General features: G+C 39.0%; 1 protein-coding gene across 10 annotated transcripts in view; it reads left to right on the top strand.

The window, feature by feature from the left end:
- The window catches only part of LOC123878914, a 45,443-nt gene that overhangs the window by 4,965 nt on the left and 22,806 nt on the right, over positions 1-17,672 (top strand). For 3 of the 10 annotated variants that reach the window (XM_045926281.1, XM_045926286.1, XM_045926285.1), the window contains exons 2-5: positions 8,258-8,366; positions 9,036-9,189; positions 15,508-15,695; positions 17,089-17,160. In XM_045926281.1, coding sequence (XP_045782237.1) covers positions 8,268-8,366; positions 9,036-9,189; positions 15,508-15,695; positions 17,089-17,160 — 513 coding nt within the window. In that variant the 5' untranslated portion in view covers positions 8,258-8,267. Of the gene's footprint in view, positions 1-8,257; positions 8,367-9,035; positions 9,190-13,153; positions 13,970-15,507; positions 15,696-15,883; positions 16,027-16,265; positions 16,377-17,088; positions 17,161-17,672 lie in introns of those variants that run through there. The other 7 variants (XM_045926284.1, XM_045926283.1, XM_045926287.1 and 4 more) reach the window with 7 other exon arrangements.

The following is a 17,672-nucleotide window of genomic DNA, read 5'->3' on the forward strand; positions in this document are numbered from 1 at the left end:
ACAATAAAGTACCTACTACTACTTTACGTAATAGTGACGGAAAACAACTTTGGTAAGTTTATCGATAAAAAAATCATACCTATTGATCCATTTTATGGAAAACAGATGTTAATAAAACTTATTATAACGAATTAATAACTGTATTAAATTGTAACTCACTTTAGCTAGTCGAGTTTATATAAAAGTATCTTAGCAAGACTGTACCTTCACAAATACAGGATTAAACAACTTACGAGTATATTGTATGGTGCTCGTGGTTTAATTTTTTTTTTATATAATTCCCTGGCTGCACGGAGCTGATTCTGCTAACATTTCTAGGTCCAACAACGCACTTAGTACATTGTATATGACCTAGGACTAGAAATGTTACAAAATATTACATTACTAGCCGATGCCCGCGACTTCGCCCGCGCGGATTTAGGTTTTTCGAAATCCCGTGGGAACTCTTTTGATTTTCCGGGATAAAAAGTAGCCTATGTGCTAATCCAGGATATTATCTATCTCCATTCCAAATTTCAGCCAAATCCGTCCAGTAGTTTTTGCGTGAAGGAGTAACATACACACACACACACATACAAACTTTCTCCTTTATAATATTACATACTACAATTGACAATAATGTAATATTAGTATTAATGTATCTTCAATATTATCGACACTTTAGATATAGAAGATGTTTATCCTCGAATTCGTTTAAATTGGCGACTCTTGTATAGTTTTTAACGGTGTTGATCCCTTTATGGAACCACGTGTGACCGCTAGAATAGCAAGGGAACCTTGTAACCCGACCGCAAAGGCATGTCACGTGAAATGATCGATACAATATAAACGTCAACGATTAGCCGGGAATTTCTCCCACAGTTAGCTCACAAAGCTCTGTTAGTTAGCGTGGAACTAATTGCGCGGTCGTTGCCGGCAAACACGCTGTGCTTTTGTGTTGAAGTGATGATTATTGACGGTTTATCTTCGTGTTTCCTTTTGTTTATACCCGAATAGCTGAAGCCCGCGACTTCGTTCGCGTGGATGTAGGTTTTTCAAAAATCCCGTGGGAACTCTTTAATTTCCGGGATAAAAGTAGCCTATGTGCTAATCCAGGATATTATCTATCTCTGTTTCAAACTTCAGCCAAATCCGTTCTGTAGTTTTTGCGTGAAAGAGTAACAAACATACACACAAACTTTCGCCTTTATAATATTAAGTGTGAAGTGTGATTGTACCAGAAAGAGAGAAGGTACATAATGCTTTTCGAAATTGACTTTCGTAACCTTGACATCGACTTTCGCGGCCCTAACGTTGAAATCTCGGCATCGACCTTCGTTAGTAGAACCTGTTGATGTTGATTTTCTTATTACGGATTTCTTTCAGGGACTGCCTGCTAGACATGGGATATTAGGTCTCCTGCACAGATTCTCACACGCCACAGTCTTGCGCCGCTAAATAGAGCAGCTCCCTGCGACTTGGTTAAGTGATAGGTCTCATTTTATCTAGTGAGCGTCCTGCCAATGTTGGATTTCCGATACAATATCTCCATTCCAGCAACTCGAGTCTCCAACATCTGTCACTTCTTCGAATACCTTAACACCCGTATTCACAAACGTTACTATGAGGTCTCATGGCGCCCTCGAACGCACAGTGTCGGTTCCACCAATCAGATGACTGTATCACGTCAATTTACAATGATCTGATTGGTGGAACCTACACTATGCGTTCGAGCGCACTGCGAGACCTTATAGTAGCGTTTGTGAATACGGCCGTAAGGCTGCATCTCCATTTAACTCCTCGACCCACCAAAATGAAGTAGAACATAGATAAACAATAGTTGAATTGAGGACATCCTTATTGAAGTCGCTTAAAAACTGCTCCAGAGAATTCTGGGATGATTTTTAACTAGGCTTAATTACCTGATTGTGTACATATGTTTGTCTCTAATGCAACCTTTTTGTTCACATACCACATTATCTCCCAGATAATGGTTTCCTCAATGTTTTTTTATTATTATTTAGATAATGCCCATGCGTTGGAACTTGGAATGCCTCTTTAATATTTTTTTGGGATTTATTTAACCGACTCGCTCGCCCCCTATTGTAAGGTGACGCTACTCTAACACAAGCTAGAAACTTTCACGCAAGTGTCAACAACAACTGCTGTCTGTACAAATTTTTCAGCTGGATCAAGTAAACCAAGCGCGAACGCATACAATTTTTTCTACATAAATCAGTGTTGCAAGAAAATTCTCAATCACTATCAAATGAAGAATAAGAATGATCCAATCCACACGACTTAGTGAAGCCTCTATCCCCATAAGAAATCTAAACCACCATCATTATCAGAAATCTAACTCAAAAAAAGAAATAAAAAAACATTCTACAGTATCAAGTTCTATTCGTTAAAGAGTTAAACCACGGCTAAGCCGGATATCATTTGAAATGTAAACAGACAAAGCGATATTGTCTTTAAGAGAAGGGCGCCGTTGAGTGGAAGCGAGCAGGAGTTACGCCAAATTGACCCATGGCCTCATTGCGTGGGACCCGTAATGCCTCTGTAGAAACTATAACGATGTCAAAAGCATCAAAACTAGATGCAGTACAATCCTTTGTCCGATCCGATGTCAAACGCAGACAAAAATAGAAAAGATTACTCCAGTCTATGAAAAAAATTGACCAACATAGATCAGACATACCCGAATCTCGATTAAGAGCTGCATTAATGCTATATGGATGTATAACTATATCATTTGAACTGTACACAGATGAAGTGATATTGTCTCGTAAGAGAAGGGCGCCGTTGAGTAGAAGCGAGCAGGAGTTACGCCAAATTGACCCATGGCCTCATTGCGTGGGACCCGTAATGCCTCTGTACAAATTATAACGATGTCAAAAGCATCAAAACTAGATGCAGTACAATCCTTTGTCCGATCCGATGTCAAACGCAGGCAAAAATAGAATAGATTACTCCAGTCTATGAAAAAAATTGACCAACATAGATCAGACATACCCTAATCTCGATTAAGAGCTGCATTAATGCTATATGTTTGTAAAACTATATAATTTGAAATATACACAGATGAAGTGATATTGTCTGGTAAGAGAAGGCCGTTGAGTGGAAGCGAGCAGGAGTTACGCCAAATTGACCCATGGCCTCATTGCGTGGGACCCGTAATGCCTCTGTAGGAATTATAACGATGTCAAAAGCATCAAAACTAGATCCAGTACGCAAGTTTTTCCTTTGTAACGGTTTATCAGGAATTTTAGGTCTTCAATTGTACACGCAATGAACATTGTCTGTGACATAATTTCGCCAATTGACGCCGCTTTGCTTAATTGACCCCGGCTTAAAAGGTCATACACGCCTCATATGAGATGAGATAAGTAATTAGCTAGTAAGTAAGTACACGGCTTCCTTTTATTTACTTTTGTTTAAAATTTTGTGGGCGTCATAAGAATGCTCAGGATCACTCAGCGGGCGATGGAAAGGGCTTGGAAATTTCTCTACGTGATCAAATCAGAAATGAAGAGACCCGTAGGAGGACCAGAGTGCTGCAGGTTGACAGACGACATCAAATGGTCGCAGGGAACCACTCGATTCAGACGGGCGTAAGACGTCCCTACAAGAGGTCAATGACCAGCAGAGGACGTCTATCGGTTGATAGTGATGGCGATGATAATAAAGTTAAAAATAAGTAGGTATCATCTCCCTTACATTAAAAATCTCATAGTTCCCGCTTAAAAAAGATTTGTTCATTTCGTTCGACTTCAAATTATCTACAAAATAGGTATTATGTAGCAATAATTGCCTTGCGTAGAAAAACATGAAACAAATTGAATAAAACACCAAAATTACCTAAAGTAACTTTTCCTTTCTACGCATATTTTATCGATAAATATTTCAATTTGTTTTACAGTACTATAATTTTTTAAAAATGACGTTATACGCAATCAAATACTGTTTTGAATCGATTTAAAAACTTTATTACAGTGTAAATAAATCACTAGGTATAGATATCTGATACGCATATAATATGCGATGCGTATCAAATTAAGCAAATTGAATTGCCTAAATGCAATTTTAAAACATAAAACAGTTGCCGCAACTTTTCTTTTTCATACAATTTATCGCCATTAACTTTTATCGATAAAACTATCAATTAGTTTCGCGTCACTATTACATTGAAGTTAACGACTTGTTTATAATTTCTATCACTTTAAATTAGTTGTGAAAAAACTACTTATTCGTTATCCATTTCGAATCGATTTTATAAAATTAAAAAGTACCTACAAAATAATCGAAATAACGAAAAAATCGAAAAGCGAAGAATGATTTCATTTTTAGGATTCCGATTGTATGAAACGAGTGACGGAGAAGAGAAGAGAAGCTTTTCGGATGATGATCGCCAAACTTCGTTTCGAAGAAGGCACGCGATGATGATGATGATGAGTGACGGAGAGAGCCCTGTTAGTATCTAGTAATATAAGTTGTAGTGACTTTCGAGATGTATATATTTATAGGAGTCAATGACCAATGACCTAATCCATCGACTATTCAGTATTCGTTCGCATAATCGATTGCATTCATTAATTTCATCTACCGTTATTCGTTTAATCGTGTTGCATTGATAGGCGCAGGTCCCGGATTTATATTAGTTAAGGGCAAACTTTGAAAAAGTGGTGATAGCGTTTTGGTTAAGCCTTTGGTCTCCTATTCGAAAGGGTCCAGGTTCGATTCCGCGTGCGTTCAACTTTCAGAGTTCACTTGCTTCGGTGAAGGAAAGCATCGTGAGGAAATGATATTATGGCCTTAATATTAAGTTTAGCGTAGCGACATAGACTATATTTTAGTAGGTATGTATTATATATTATACATAGATGTGCTTTGTGGTGCAATCCATATCCATACTATCCATACTAATATTATAAATGGGAAATTGTGTCTGTCTGTCTGTCTGCTATCTTTTCACAGCCCAACAGTTTAACCGGATTCTGACGAAATTTGGTACAGGGTTAGCTTATATACCGGAGACGGACACAGGCTACTTTTTATACCGGAAAATCAAAGAGTTCCCACGGGATTCCCAAAAACCATCCGCTTAACCGATTTGTATGTTTGATACCGAGGTAGCTTGCGTCTCTGTGATTGACATAGGCAACTTTTTTCCCGGAAAATCAAACAGTTCCCACGGGATCTATAAAAACCTAAATACACGCGGACGAAGCCGCGGGCATCCTTTAGTAAAGTATAAACAGACATTGGCGGGGCTAACACAGTTTTTGATAGCTATGTGCTTTAAAATATCGGTCAAGTACAAGTCAGACTCGCAGACAAAAGGTTCCGTACCATCGTACAAGAAATACTATGATTTATTTTCATTGTCATTTGCACCCATCGGGCATATGAGCATGTATCCATATTCGGGTACGGATCCCTAAAAGTGGCGAAGTTTCGTAGTAGGTAACTACAAGCAGGACTTCGTCTGTGGTGGCGTTTGCTGGCGCGCGTGTTGTGACTTTTTGGAATGTTTTTTTGTTAGAAGTGGCCGGGTCTTATGTTCTGCTGGTGTTTATTGGTGGTGGAACTGACTGGGAAGCGCTCTGAAGGGGCGCCGCGTGTATGTCGGCGGGCGCCGGCAGAGACGAAGTCCATACTTATACATATAAACTAGCTGATGCCCGCGACTTCGTCCGCGTGTATTTAGGTTTTCCAAAATCCTGCGGGAACTCTTTGATTTTCCGGGATAAAAAGTAGCCTATGTGCTAATCCAGGATAATATCTACTTCCATTCCAAATTTCATCCAAATCCGTCCAGTAGTTTTTGCGTGAAGGAGTAACAAACATACACACACACACACACACACACACACACACACACATACAAACTTTCGCCTTTATAATATTAGTAGGAAGTAGGAAGTAGAATTCCCTAACTTGTAAATAACTACAAACTTGACATTGGCTAATCAGTGTAAAGCCAGACGAGAGAAAAAAAAACTACATTAGAACTCCCACGGTTGAAAACAAAAAGTCTAAGTAATAAATCGTTGACAGACCAACTCTCGGTCAGTGACCTATCATTCAATCACGGTCCACGGAAGATGCGTGCTCACAAAAACAAGATCAAGAAGGTACATATAGTACGCGACAAGTCGAGATGACAATCGGAGTATGAGACGGGGGGATGCCCCACACACCCCTACGTTTTTTTCTTATTTTTTAGGGTTCCGTACTATAAAAAAAAACGGAATCCTTGTAGGATCACTTTCTTGTCTGTCGTGTCTAAGACCGACAGACAGACAGACAACAAAGTGATCCTACAAGAGTTTTGTTTTTCTTTTTGAGGTACGGAAACTTTAAAAACGGTCAAGTGCAGGTCTGAAATCGGGATCGCACTGGAAGGTTTCCGTTCCATCATATTATTATGAAAGAAATAGCAAATGGCAAAAAACGGAACCCTTATGGATTCGTCATGTCTGTCTGTCTGTCCGTCCGTATGTCCGTATGATATACATTACCATGCAAACTTCCACCGAAAATTGGTTTGAACGAGATCTAGTAAGTAGTTTTTTTTTTAATTTAAAAAATACCCGAGTGCGGAACCCTCAATGCGCGAGTCTGACTCGCACTTGGCCAGTTTTTTTTTAATTTCCATGGTGGATTAAAAAAAATTATATTTACCAGTATAGTGGCAATAGAAATACACATTCTGTGAAAATTTCAGGTCTTTACCTATGACGGTTTACGAAATACAGCCTGCTGACAGACGAACGGACAGCGAAGTCTTAGTAATAGGTTCCCGTTGGCACCCTTCGGGTAGTACGGAACCCTAAAAAGGGTGTAATGAGCATAGTTAACAAGTGTAAATTAAAAATTTATAACACCCCTAACAAGTGAAGGTTACAGTAACTAGAAAACAGGTGATAACTTTCAAACGGCTGAACCGATTTTCTTGGATTACCTATAGCTAAGAACACTCTCGATCAAGTCACCTTTCAAACAAAAAAAAGCTAAATTAAAATCGGTTCATTAGTTTAGGGGCTACGATGCCACAGACTCACACCTCAGACTTATAACACCCCTCTTTTTGGGTCGGGGGTTAATAAAACGGATCAGGCTCGTGCGTCGCCATTTTGAGATTTTGCGTTGACAGCTGACCGGAAACAGGCGGTCAGCTGAGTTTACTTTTGTTTTTCTAAAACTAAAGGCTTATAAAGCTGCAAGAGTTTAAAAAAAAAGGGTAGGAAATAATGCCTTAACCGAGAACAAAGAAATTGTTTTAAAACCAATATCGAAAAATATTTACCTAGGTAAATATTAAAGCTAGAGCTAATGATGTACTTAGTACTGTTTTTAACCCCCGACCCAAAAAGAGGGGTGTTATATGTTTGACGTGTGTATCTGTGTATCTGTGTGTCTGTGTATCTGTGTATCTGTCTGTGGCACCGTAGCGCCTAAACTAATGTACCGATTTTAATTTAGTTTTTTTTTGTTTGAAAGGTGGCTTGATCGAGAGTGTTCTTAGCTATAATCCAAGAAAATTGGTTCAGCCGTTTAAAAGTTATCAGCTCTTTTCTAGTTACTGTAACCTTCACTTGTCGGGGGTGTTTTAATTTTAATTTTAATTTACACTTGTTTAAAATATAATTTTATTCAAGTAAACTTTTACAAGTGCTTTTGAATCGTCAAAATAATTTTAACTGGTTCGGAATGCTGTTGCGAGAAGAACCAGCAAGAAACTCGGCGGTTGCTCTTTTCAAGTGTTCAGTTTAATGCAATTGCAACCCCGCGCATTGCTGGAACGAAAATCCATGCTTTTTTATTGTTTACATAATCTTCGATTGTATGAAGGGGCATATTTTTAATAGATTTTTAAACTTGTGTAAAGGCAAGTCTAAAATTGACTTTATAATATTAGTTATTAGTAGGATATTACACTCTTTCCCACTTACCTGAGGCAGAGCGTAGTAGGATTTGCGAGCCATTTACGGTTTCTAGTTGGCCTGTTGTGGAAATCACCGATTTTGATGATTCTGTGATTTTGATGATATATTATAATACTCGCAGGGGGTCTTCTCCGTTTGACCTTGGTCAAGACGGGGGTAAGCACCTCGAGGCATGGCCTCCTTGCCCGGGTGTGACGCGGGGAAGAACACTTCCCCGGTAATGTTCTTTAAGCCGTTGTCGGCTAAGGGCTGCCTTCTTGGATGGGGCCTCAGGTATCGGTTGTGTCAGATCCAGTATAATAAATACTATGTGTTGTTTGTTGCAGAAGTCGAGAGATGTCGCTAGCGGACGTGCGTTCGGCGCGAAGCTCTCCCACACCCGACGCGTGTCCCGAATGTGACACCGGTGCTTCAGTTACATCGGATTTACATAAAGTTAGTCACATCCATACTAATCCATACTAATATTATAAATGCGAAAGTGTGTCTGTCTGTCTGTCTGTTACCTTTTCACGGCCCAACAGTGTAACCGATTCTAACGTTGGTACAGGTTTAGCTTATACCCCGGGGACGGACATAGGCTACTTTTTATCCCGAAAAATCAAAGAGTTCCCGCGGGATTCCTAAAGACCCATCCGCTCAACCGATTTGTATGAAACTTGGTACCGAAGTAGCTTGCGTCCCTGTAATCGAAATAGGCAACTTTTCATCCCGGAAAATCAAACAGTTCCCACGGGATCTATAAAAATCTAAATCCACTCGGACGAAGTCGCGGGCCATCCTCTAGTGTTCAATAATTCCACAATTATATTACTGTCCAGGCCGGAAATAAATAAATTGCCGACCGAGTAAGGCGCCATCTCCACAGGCGAAAGAATCTCAATGACTTATAATAAGGAGTGCTCTGAAGAGCTGTTCGACCTCATTCCACCCTCCTTTTTCTACAACCGCACCGCACGCCACCGCAAGCAATTCCACCCTCACCACCTGGGTGCCTGGTGCACTTCGACCGCCCGTTGTGCCAGATTTTTTTTTCCACGCACATGCAAACTGTGGAATCAATTCCCATCGGCGGAGTTAATTATTTAATTCTATCTGTTTCAGTATCAAGTAGCATGCACATGCAAGCCGGCATCAGCGCAGTATGCATGCGCCGAGGAGCCTGGACCTCCCCCACCAGCTAAAACCGACACCCCTCCTGCGTTACCACCACGACCTCCAACCAGCGTGCTTGCTGCTACTAACAGAAGAAACAATGGTAAGGTCCATTATCATCATTTTACCCTTTTTTTTTATACACAGGAAATGTCTAACGCATACCCTTCCGTCAGGGGAAACGGAGGGGTTATGTGGGGCTTGCACCCACTAAAACCTGTGTTTGTTCCTCAACGGACTGGCGGTTGCGCGGGTATCACTAAGGTAGTATTCACCGCACTCCCGCCAGGTCTTGACCCGCCGCCAAGCGGACGGGTCCCATCGCTAGGCTGGCTGCTACCAGCTCCGTCTCAGAAGCGCACCCGGAACACGGCACGCTACCTCCTGACCTGGTTATGTATCGGTTGACGAAGCGGATGTCCAATGTTGCACATAGGTAGTAGCTCGTAGCTTAAACGTGATTTATCACCTTGAACTTTTCAGGATTTTTAACCCCCGACCTAAAAAGAGGGGTGTTATAAGTTTGACGTGTGTATCTGTCTGTGGCATCGTAGCTCCTAAACTAATGAACCGATTTTAATTTAGTTTTATTTGTTTGAAAGGTGGCTTGATCGAGAGTGTTCTTAGCTATAATTCAAGAAAATCCGTTTGAAAGTTATCAGCTCTTTTCTAGTTAATGTAACCGTCACTTGTCGGGGGTGTTATAAATTTTTAATTCACACTTGTAGTTTTTTAAGTGGGCGCCTTTTGAATCTAAGTTAGCTTTTATGGCTGCTTGGTATGTCAGTACCTACGTGTTTATTTTACACCAAATTAAACTAAATCTTAGTGAAGTGAAAAAATCTGTGATCGATAGAAAATAAAAATAAATTGCACTCAGCTCCCATGCCCCCTAAGCTTATTTTTAACTGATCCCTCATCATTCAATAAAACAGTGAAAATTGTACTCTATTGCTCTGAGAATAAGGTTTACATCATCATCTCAAGATATACTGAAGTCAATCAGTCAATCGGATTAAATTGTCTCCCATGCATTAGTATCAAACGCTTGATTTGTATTTTTTAACCCCCGACCCAAAAAGAGGGGTGTTATAAGTTTAACGTGTATATCTGTCTGTGGCCTCGTAGCTCCTAAACTAATGAACCGATTTTAATTTAGTTTTTTTTGTTTGAAAGGTGGCTTGATCGAGAGTGTTCTTAGCTATAATCCAAGAAAATAGGTTCAGCCGTTTGAAAGTTATCAGCTCTTTTCTAGTTCTTACTGTACCTTCACTTGTCGGGGGTGTTATAAATTTTTAATTTACACTTGTTAGTGAGTATTTTGGACTGAGAGAACGTATTTAGTACCAACTTTGAGATTAAGACAGATTTAGTCCAGAAACTTAAAGCTAGGTATCTTGTTCCAATTGAGCTAAGTCAAATAGGCATACTTAGATCTCAGACAGATTTGAGAAGAACTAGCATCATGTATTTAATTTGATTAAGTGTGACATATACACCGTCAATCCATACTAATATTGTAAATGCAAAAGTGTGTCTGTCTGTCTGTCTGTCTGCTACCTTTTCACAGCCCAACAGTTTAACCGATTCTGACGAAAAGGTTTAGCTTATATCCCGGGGACGGACATAGGCTACTTTTTATCCCGGAAAATCAATGAGTTCTTACGGGATTCCTAAAAACCCATCCGCTTAACCGATTTGTATGAGATACTGAGGAGGAGCTTGCGTCCCTGTAATTGACATAGGCATTTTATCACCAAAAATCAAACAGTTCCCACGGGATCTTTAAAAACCGAAATCCACGCGGACGAAGTCGCGGGCATCCTCGAGTTTTTATTAAGAAACGCTTATTTTCTAGCTCTTAAAAACGTAATATCCGTAAAAGATTTTAAAAACTCGTTTTCTATTTTTATCTTTTATGAGATCTTTACGCCATGTGGTATCCAATAACATAGACAGACAGACAGTTGGCAGTTTTGTGCTTACGTAAATGAGATCATTAAATAATTTATGACTTCCGGTCATAATACGAACTAGCGGTCAATAGAACTACTAGGTATAACGACGTCGCAAAAAAATGTGATTGATGAAGATCAGACTGGTTTTGGCGACAATACTATATTATAGTCAATGGATATACAGGGTGTTGTTAGTTGTCACAGAACATTTAATAGTTCCTTCCAGGTATAGAAGGATGACGCCGCACAAATTTTTGAATAAAATAGCGAGTCTTCTTGCCGCACAATACCAGTCAAAGCGCTGCAGCCTAATCCATGTCTGTTTGTCTGTATGTCTGCTACGTTTTCACGGCCCAACTGTATAACCGATTCTGACGAAATTTGGTACAGGGTTAGCTTAGGGATATCCCGGAGACGGACATAGGCTACTTTTTATCTCGGAAAATCAAAAAGTTTCCACGGAATTCTTAATAACCCATCCGTTTAGCCGATTTATATGAAATTTTGCATAGAGTTAGCTCGCGTCCCAAAAATTGACATACGCAACTTTTCATCCCGGAAAAGCAAAGAGATCCCTTGGGATATTAAAACCTAAATCCACGCGGACGAAGTCGCGGGCATCATGTAGTATTTTATAATTTCTTCCAGGTTCAGAAGGATCACTACGTGTTACACACGTTTAAATATAATTATAATTTCCACTACTTCCAATTATTTTTTCTCCATTGAATACCGCTTAAAATTTATAACTCTAAAAAAGTAATTCATATTTGCATTATTTAGTTATATGTAAAAATATTTTATAAAATTTTTAACTGGCGATTATATTTTTTTCAAACGAAGCTAAATCCTTAGTGTAATAATATTTTCCTATGTATATTTTAAAGTTCTCGCCTAACTGAATGTTGCTTTTTGACAATACACCCTGTATAAATCAAGTCTTATAGAAAGACTCCTACAACAATGGTGTATCAAGAATTGAATCTTTACAGATGCAAAAAATCTAATTTTTGACAATAGCATTGCTGTCCTACCTGTTTAGTTTTGCGGCTTCAATGAATTTCGTACCTGCTTTTATTAAAGTTCAAGAAAATAATAGATTTGAAAGAATGCCACAGTACGTTAAATCTTCTTTTTTTTCTAAATTCTTCTTTGATATTTTTTTATGTTAAACCGTGCATAAGTTTTTGCTTCCCGCACATATATCACATAGACACTGTCTTTTATAGTTTTCCACAAAAAAATCGTTTTGCTTGAAAGAATTTAACTTAAAATAAAATTTTTTTTTTTTTTTATAACCATAAAGTACTGACAGCAGTACTTTATTAGAATTACAATCTAGCCTACGAGTAAAGCTAATAAGTAATATTATGTTAACCTAAACTTATAAAAGTACTTATATCTAAGAGTCCGTCCATTGACATATTTCTTAGTTTATCGTTAGTTATTATTTTATGACACTTTGTTCTTGTGTTCATTATATAAAAAAATCGTTTTGCTTGAAAGAATTTAACTTAAAATAAAATTGTACTTATAAAATTTGTTTTGTTTGTCAAATGTTAGTTATCGATTACTTAACAACTTATTAAACTTACTTAGGTACTAAAAGCTTTATCTACAGTACCTACCTACTTACTTCAAACAAACAAAAAAAAATTGATAAGCATTTTAAATCAATTTATCGATATTTTAAGTGTGTGAAAACTATCTCTTAACAACACTATTTAATATTACTTATTAACAGAAAAATCAATGCGTATTGCGTACCTAATAATATTTATTAAGTTAAGAGTTTAATTTAATTTATTTTATTTATGCAAGTATAAGTATTCAATTGTCGTTTTTAAGAAATCATCTAGTTAGGTTACTTACTTGTACATATTTTACTTCTATGTATGTCTTCTACTATAAATCTCTACATAATAAAATGTTGAATGAAATTTTTTCTCCTCTTTTAGATATTGTAATCGTACCCTACTAACTATAATAATAACGAACAATGCAAATCTTTTTTCATACAAGTAGTTCAAAATTCCACCCATTCCTATAGAAATTCAAATCTTTTTATGCCAGCAAATCACAATTGCGCTATTTCATTAGACTAAGCGCTTAGGAACCACCTCACAATCATACAACGATAAAAACAGTTATAACCACACGTAGAATAGTAATACACAAAATCCATAAACATAAATTCCTCTAAAAGACCCTTTCTACCTGTACACCATAAAGAACCTACTGATTCTGCGCAAATCTCTCCGTTTCCTTTGTAATTCATAACCTAGTTCGCCATCGGAATTGCATCAAATATGTAGCCAAATAATACGTCTTTGTGATAAAAATACAAGCTTTTCGACAAAAAATACTTACAAAATGTCGTGTTTAATTCAGTTATTTGTGATTATTGTAAAATAACAGTGTATTTAATACAAAAATCCTGTTTTGAGAGGGAAATTGCAATGTGTTAAGCTTAGGTGTTTAAATATTTAAAAAAAGAAACGTCCCATTATTAAGTTTTAAACTTTTTTTTAATAAAACAAGGTGTTTAATTATGTCTAGTTGTGAAACGTAAACATTGGTGTTTTAATAGGGTCATTGTTCTCGCTGTTTGGTTGTAAATATCGATTTTATAGAAATGGCGCGCATTTCAAATGTTTTTGTAACTCTTCGAAAGTAATAAAAAAATTCAAGTGTCAATCAATTCGATTTTGAATGTGTTACTCAATCATTTAATTAGATTTAAATGATGCATTAAAAAGTAATATTATTAAAAAAATTGTTATCGATATTTAAAATTCGATTGGTAAACTATCGATATGCAATCTAGTGATGTCATGCAAGTGCTACAGTATCAAGTATCGACACCGCAATCGACTATCGCAGCGGACGTGGGACAACACTATGTACCGCCACCACCGTATTTTGGTAATACATAATTTGAATTTGAATTTTGAACTTAGTTTTTTTTTGTGTTTTAGGAAAAATGCGGGACTTCGTCTGTGTTGGTTAGCTGGCGGGCGTGCTCTGCCTTTTTGGAGTGTTTTTTTTTTTGTTAAAACTGACTGTAAAGCGCTCTAAGGGGGTGCCGTGCGTGTGTCGGCGAGCGCCGGCACAGACGGGGTCCACACTTGTATAGTTTAACTAACTTGTTACAAATAACTACAAACTTGACATTGGCTAATCTTTGTAAAGCCAGACGAAAGAGAAAAAAACATAATTTGAATTTGAATTTCGAACTTAGTTTTTTTTTGTGTTTTAGGAAAAATGCGTTTTAAATTTTAATTAATTGATTAGGTGCATTATACTTACTTATAATGTTTGCTTGATTACTTTATTTCCTCGTTACATTAGGTACAAGATTAAGTTCTATAGTTCTAATACAGACCATTTTTAACCCCCTACCCAAAAAGAGGGGTGTTATAAGTTTGACGTGTGTATCTGTGTATCTGTGTGTATCTGTGTGTCTGTAGCATCGTAGCTCCTAAACTAATGAACCGATTTTAATATAGTTTTTTTGTTTTGTTTGAAAGGTGGCTTGATCGAGAGTGTTCTTAGCTACGATTCAAGAAAATCGGTTCAGCCGTTTGAAAGTTATCAGCTCTTTTCTAGTTACTGTAACTGGTATAACCATTAGGTATACCTACTTACCTACTTAATCTCATTAACTTAGTGTGTGACCTTTTATATGAGTGTGCGAATAGTCCTAATTAAAATAAAACAAACGTTAAATTAATTAATTTGGCGAAAGTGTGGGAACACTTTCGGTAGTTCACCTGCTTTCAGGTATTTTCGACAGCTATTGTTTTTAACCCCCGTACCAAAAAGAGGGGTGTTATAAGTTTGACGTGTGTATCTGTCTGTGGCATCGTAGCTCCTAAACTAATGAACCGATTTTAATTTAGTTTTTTTTTTGTTTGAAAGGTGGCTTGATCGAAAGTGTTCTTAGCTGTAATCGAAGAAAATCGGTTCAGCCGTTTGAAAGTTATCAACTCTTTTCTAGTTTTCTTATAGAGGTTTTTGTGTCAGGGGTTTTTAATTTTGAGTTATCTATGGATTTTTATCTTCTAAGTAGAGTTACCTACTTATAGGTATAGCGCATAACTGGGGACTTCGTCTGTGTTGGTGTTAGCTGGCGGGCGTGCTCTGCCTTTTTGGAGTGTTTTTTTGTTAAAACTGACTGGAAAGTGCTCTATAGGGGTGCTGTGCGTATGTCGGCGAGTACCGGCACAGACGGGGTCCATACTTGTATAGTTTAACTAACTTGTTACAAATAACTACAAACTTGACATTGGCTAATCTTTGTAAAGCCAGAAGAGAGAGAAAAAAAGCGCATACCTAACTGAGTAGGCTCCTGTGGTAGTGGAGCGGTGCAGTTGTCACAAGTTTTAACTTGGTTGGTTCAGTTAACACTAAGGTTGCAATCTGTTTTGTGTGCCATTAATAAAATAAAACTTCTTTCACAGCTTCTGTCGGCTGCAGCGGCAACGAGACCTCATGCCGTCGCCGCAAATACGCGTGGTGGTGCTGCGGCTGCGGAGCCCTATCCGCAGCCCTGGGGGGCCTGCTCGCCGCACAGCACATCCTGCTGCGTGCGTACACCGCCTCACCGCACCATCTGGAAACCGTGCCCGCTGCCGTGCCGGCTGCTATGGTGAGTGACACGAGGAGACACGCTTTCAGCCAATTCTGGTCTATTTGGGACATTCTGGAACAATTTGGAGCATTCTAGAACAATTTGAAACATTCTGGAACAATTTGGAACATTCTGAAACAATTCGGAACATTCTGGACCAATTTGGGATAGTCCCGAATAGTGTCTAATCTCATGCCGTCGCCGCAAATACGCGTGGTGGTGCTGCGGCTGCGGAGCCCTATCCGCAGCCCTGGGGGGCCTGCTCGCCGCACAGCACATCCTGCTGCGCGCGTACACCGCCTCGCCGCACCATCTGGAGACCGTGCCCGCTGCCGTGCCGGCTGCTATGGTGAGTAACACGAGGGAACACATTTTCAGCCAATTCTGGTCTATTTGGGACATTCTGGAACAATTTGGGGCATTCTGGAACAATTTGGAACAGTCTGAAACAATTGGGAACATTCTGGAACAATTTGAAACATTCTGGAACAATTGTAACATTCTCGAACAATTTGGGATAGTCCCGAATAGTGTCTAATCTCATGTCGTCGCCGCAAATACGCGTGGTGGTGCTGCGGCTGCGGAGCCCTATCCGCAGCCCTGGGGGGCTTGCTCGCCGCTCAGCACATCCTGCTGCGCGCGTACACCGCCTCGCCGCACCATCTGGAGACCGTGCCCGCCGCCGTGCCGGCTGCTATGGTGAGTGACACGAGGGAACACATTTTCAGCCAATTCTGGTCTATTTGGGACATTCTGGAACAATTTGGGGCATTCTGGAACAATTTGGAACAGTCTGGAACAATTTGGAACATTCTGGAACAATTTGGGGCATTCTGGAACAATTTGGGGCACTGTGGAACATTCTGGAACAATTTAGAACATTCTGGAACAATGTGGGAAAGTCTCGAAGTGTCTAGTAACCTCATGCCGTGGCCGCAAATACGCGTGGTGGTGACTATGGTGAGTGACATGAGCGAACACGCTTTCAGCCAATCCTGGACCATTTGGGACATTCTGGAATATTCTGGAGGAATTTGAGACCATCCATAGTAATATTATTATAAATGGGAAAGTGTGTCTGTCTGCCTGCTAGCTTTTCACGGCCCAACAGTTTAACCGATTTTGATGAAATTTCGTACAGAGTTAGCTTACATCCGTCCCGGGGAAGGACACGGCTATCCCAAAAATTAGGCAAAGAGTTCCCAAAGGATTCTTAAAGGCCTATCCGTTTAACCGATTTATATGAAAGGTACAGAGGTAGCTTGCATCCCGGAAATTGACATATAAGTACCAACTTTTTATCCCGCAAAATCAAAGGTTTTTGATAAATTTAAATGCACGCAGATGATGTCGCGGGCATTATCTAGTGAACCATAAGTTTATTCTATTTGAACGTATGCTTTTGTTACAGTTGGTTCTGACAGGGGTGTGCATCATGAGTCTCGCGCGCCGCCGCAACCGATACAGCTATATGGTAAGAAAAGTATGTCCCACAGCATAATATATTAGGCATGTACCAACCCTGCCCTTCTCCTTTTTTAACCCCCGACCCAAAAAGAGGGGTAATATAAGTTTGACGGGTGTATCTGTGTGTCTGTGTATCTGTCTGTGGCATCGTAGCGCCTAAACGAATGAACCGATTTTAATTTAGTTTTTTTTGTTTGTAAGGTGGCTTGATCGAGAGTGTTCTTAGCTATAATCCAAGAAAATCGGTTCAGCCGTTTGAAAGTTATCAGCTCTTTCCTAGTTACTGTAACCTTCACTTGTCGGGGGTGTTATAAATTTTTAATTTACACTTGTTGCATGTAAAAATAATGAAACCAAAAGAGTATGAGTTCAATGAAAACTGCCATACCCCAGGTTAGCCCGCTTCCATCTTAGACTGTATCATCACTTACCACCAGGTGAGATTGCAGTCAAGGGCTAACTTGTATCTAAATAATAAAAAAGAATCAACCCGCTAGTCTGGTTTGAGCTTAATACTGATAGTAGATG

Source organism: Maniola jurtina, chromosome 27 (assembly GCF_905333055.1).
Source record: "Maniola jurtina chromosome 27, ilManJurt1.1, whole genome shotgun sequence".
NCBI lineage: Eukaryota > Metazoa > Arthropoda > Insecta > Lepidoptera > Nymphalidae > Maniola > Maniola jurtina.